Here is a 2,787-nt window from a genome sequence, read left to right on the forward strand (position 1 = left end):
TAGAGATTCATCACCATTATAAACCTCTCAATAACAAACCAGAGATTCATCACCATTATAAACCTCTCAATAACCAGCTAGAGATGCATCACCATTATAAACCTCTCAATAACAAACTAGAGATTCATCACCATTATAAACCTCTCAATAACAAACTAGAGATTCATCACCATTATAAACCTCTCAATAACAAACTAGAGATTCATCACCATTATAAACCTCTCAATAACAAACTAGAGATTCATCACCATTATAAACCTCTCAATAACAAACTAGAGATTCATCACCATTATAAACCTCTCAATAACAAACTAGAGATTCATCACCATTATAAACCTCTCAATAACAAACTAGAGATTCATCACCATTATAAACCTCTCAATAACAAACTAGAGATTCATCACCATTATAAACCTCTCAATAACAAACTACAGATTCATCACCATTATAAACCCCTCAATAACAAACTAGAGATTAATCACCATTATAAACCCCTCAATTACAAACTGGAGATTAATTACCATTATAAATATCTCAATAACAAACTAAAGTTAATCCTAGACAGTATCTTGTCATCCTAGACAGGGTTTTAATACATAATTTCCCTCTCCCAGTTTCAGCTGTTTCCCCTGCAGACCCTCCTGCCAACCCCTCTGCCCCCCCTGGTAGAGCCTTCATCAGAAGACACAGGATGGCTCTAGAGACTCGCCTGGGACTCTTACAGCCCATATTCCTGCGTCTCCAGGATCATGGAGTTCTGATTCACGAGGAGAGGGAGGAGGTGGACAGCAAATCCACCAAGACCCTACAGAACCAAGCCCTGCTGGACATGGTGGTAAGGAAGGGGTCTCGCGCCCAGGAACACTTCTACCAGGTCCTGAAGGAAGTAGATCCCTGCCTGGTCGAAGACCTGGAAGAGCAGACAGTCTGAGAGGTAACCATGGATACAACAGCATCAGGATATATTATATCACTATACTAATACATGCTCTGAAAGAGACAGACAGTCTGAGACAGGTAGCCATGGATACAACCTCACAACCTCAGAAGATATCAAAACATTTATCAGAGACAGAGAGCAGCACTTTGAGGAGGAGCCATCCTGATCAGAGGTGGTTGGTGTGTAACGTGATTGGACACCATTCTCACCAGCACTCCCATCAGCCTGTAGTTTACTATACAAGCCCCAGGTCTCAGGCAAGATGACATCACTGTGAGGCTACTGTCTACCAGACAACCTACCTGTGTTACTCTGGTACACTGGCTATAAACAACAAGATTTTTGAATTTCTATCTGGAACATGGTGAATGTTGAATCATCTTGGACAGGTCTCGGACAACAACATGTGAGACTTAACATCTACCAGACAACTGACTCGTACTGGACAGCTGTACTGGCTGAACACAAGATATATCTCTGTTTAGAAATAGTGTATACAGTGGGGCAAAAAAGTATTTAGTCAGCCACCAATTGTGCAAGTTCTCCCACTTAAAAAGATGAGAGAGGCCTTCATCATAGGTACACTTCAACTATGACAGACAAAATGAGAAGAAAAAAAATCCAGAAAATCACATTGTAGGATTTTTTATGAATTTATTTGCAAATTATGGTGGAAAATAAGTATTTGGTCAATAACAAAAGTTTATCTCAATACTTTGTTATATACCATTTGTTGGCAATGACAGAGGTCAAACGTTTTCTGTAAGTCTTCACAAGGTTTTCACACACTGTTGCTTGTATTTTTGCCCATTCCTCCATACAGATCTCCTCTAGAGCAGTGATGTTTTGGGGCTGTTGCCGGGCAACACAGACTTTCAACTCCCTCCAAAGATTTTCTATGGGGTTGAGATCTGGAGACTGGCTAGGCCACTCCAGGACCTTGAAATGCTTCTTACGAAGCCACTCCTTCGTTGCCCGGGCGGTGTGTTTGGGATCATTGTCATGCTGAAAGACCCATCCACATTTCATCTTCAATGCCCTTGCTGATGGAAGGAGGTTTTCACTCAAAATCTCACGATACATGGCCCCATTCATTCTTTCCTTTACACTGGTCAGTCGTCCTGGTCCCTTTGCAGAAAAACAGCCCCAAAACATGATGTTTCCACCCCCATGCTTCACAGGAGGTATGTTGTTCTTTGGATGCAACTCTTTGTCCTCCAAACACGACAAGTTGAGTTTTTACCAAAAAGTTATATTTTGGTTTCATCTGACCATATGACATTCTCCCAATCTTCTTCTGGATCATCCAAATGCTCTCTAGCAAACTTCAGACGGGACTGGACATGTACTGGCTTAAGCAGGGGGACACGTCTGGCACTGCAGGATTTGAGTCCCTGGCGGCGTAGTGTGTTACTGATGGTAGGCTTTGTTACTTTGGTCCCAGCTCTCTGCAGGTCATTCACTAGGTCCCCCCGTGTGGTTCTGGGATTTTTGCTCACCGTTCTTGTGATCATTTTGACCCCACGGGGTGAGATCTTGTGGAGCCCCAGATCGAGGGAGATTATCAGTGGTCTTGTATGTCTTCCATTTCCTAATAATTGCTCCCACAGTTGATTTCTTCAAACCAAGCTGCTTACCTATTGCAGATTCAGTCTTCCCAGCCTGGTGCAGGTCTACAATTTTGTTTCTGGTGTCCTTTGACAGCTCTTTGGTCTTGGCCATAGTGGAGTTTGGAGTGTGACTGTTTGAGGTTGTGGACAGGTGTCTTTTATACTGATAACAAGTTCAAACAGGTGCCATTAATACAGGTAACGAGTGGAGGACAGAGGAGCCTCTTAAAGAAGAAG

At 42.5% G+C, this 2,787-nt stretch overlaps 1 protein-coding gene across 2 annotated transcripts in view; it reads left to right on the top strand.

Moving 5' to 3' along the window:
• Positions 1-1,531, top strand: part of LOC110510389 — an 84,850-nt gene extending 83,319 nt beyond the window's left edge. For both annotated transcript variants that reach the window (XM_036948845.1, XM_036948846.1), the window contains exon 22: positions 615-1,531. In XM_036948845.1, the coding sequence (XP_036804740.1) occupies positions 615-931 (317 nt within the window). In that variant the 3' untranslated portion in view covers positions 932-1,531. The remainder of the gene's footprint in view (positions 1-614) is intronic.
• Positions 1,532-2,787: the final 1,256 nt, after the last annotated feature.

This window comes from Oncorhynchus mykiss, chromosome 17 (genome assembly GCF_013265735.2).
Source record: "Oncorhynchus mykiss isolate Arlee chromosome 17, USDA_OmykA_1.1, whole genome shotgun sequence".
Lineage (NCBI taxonomy): Eukaryota > Metazoa > Chordata > Actinopteri > Salmoniformes > Salmonidae > Oncorhynchus > Oncorhynchus mykiss.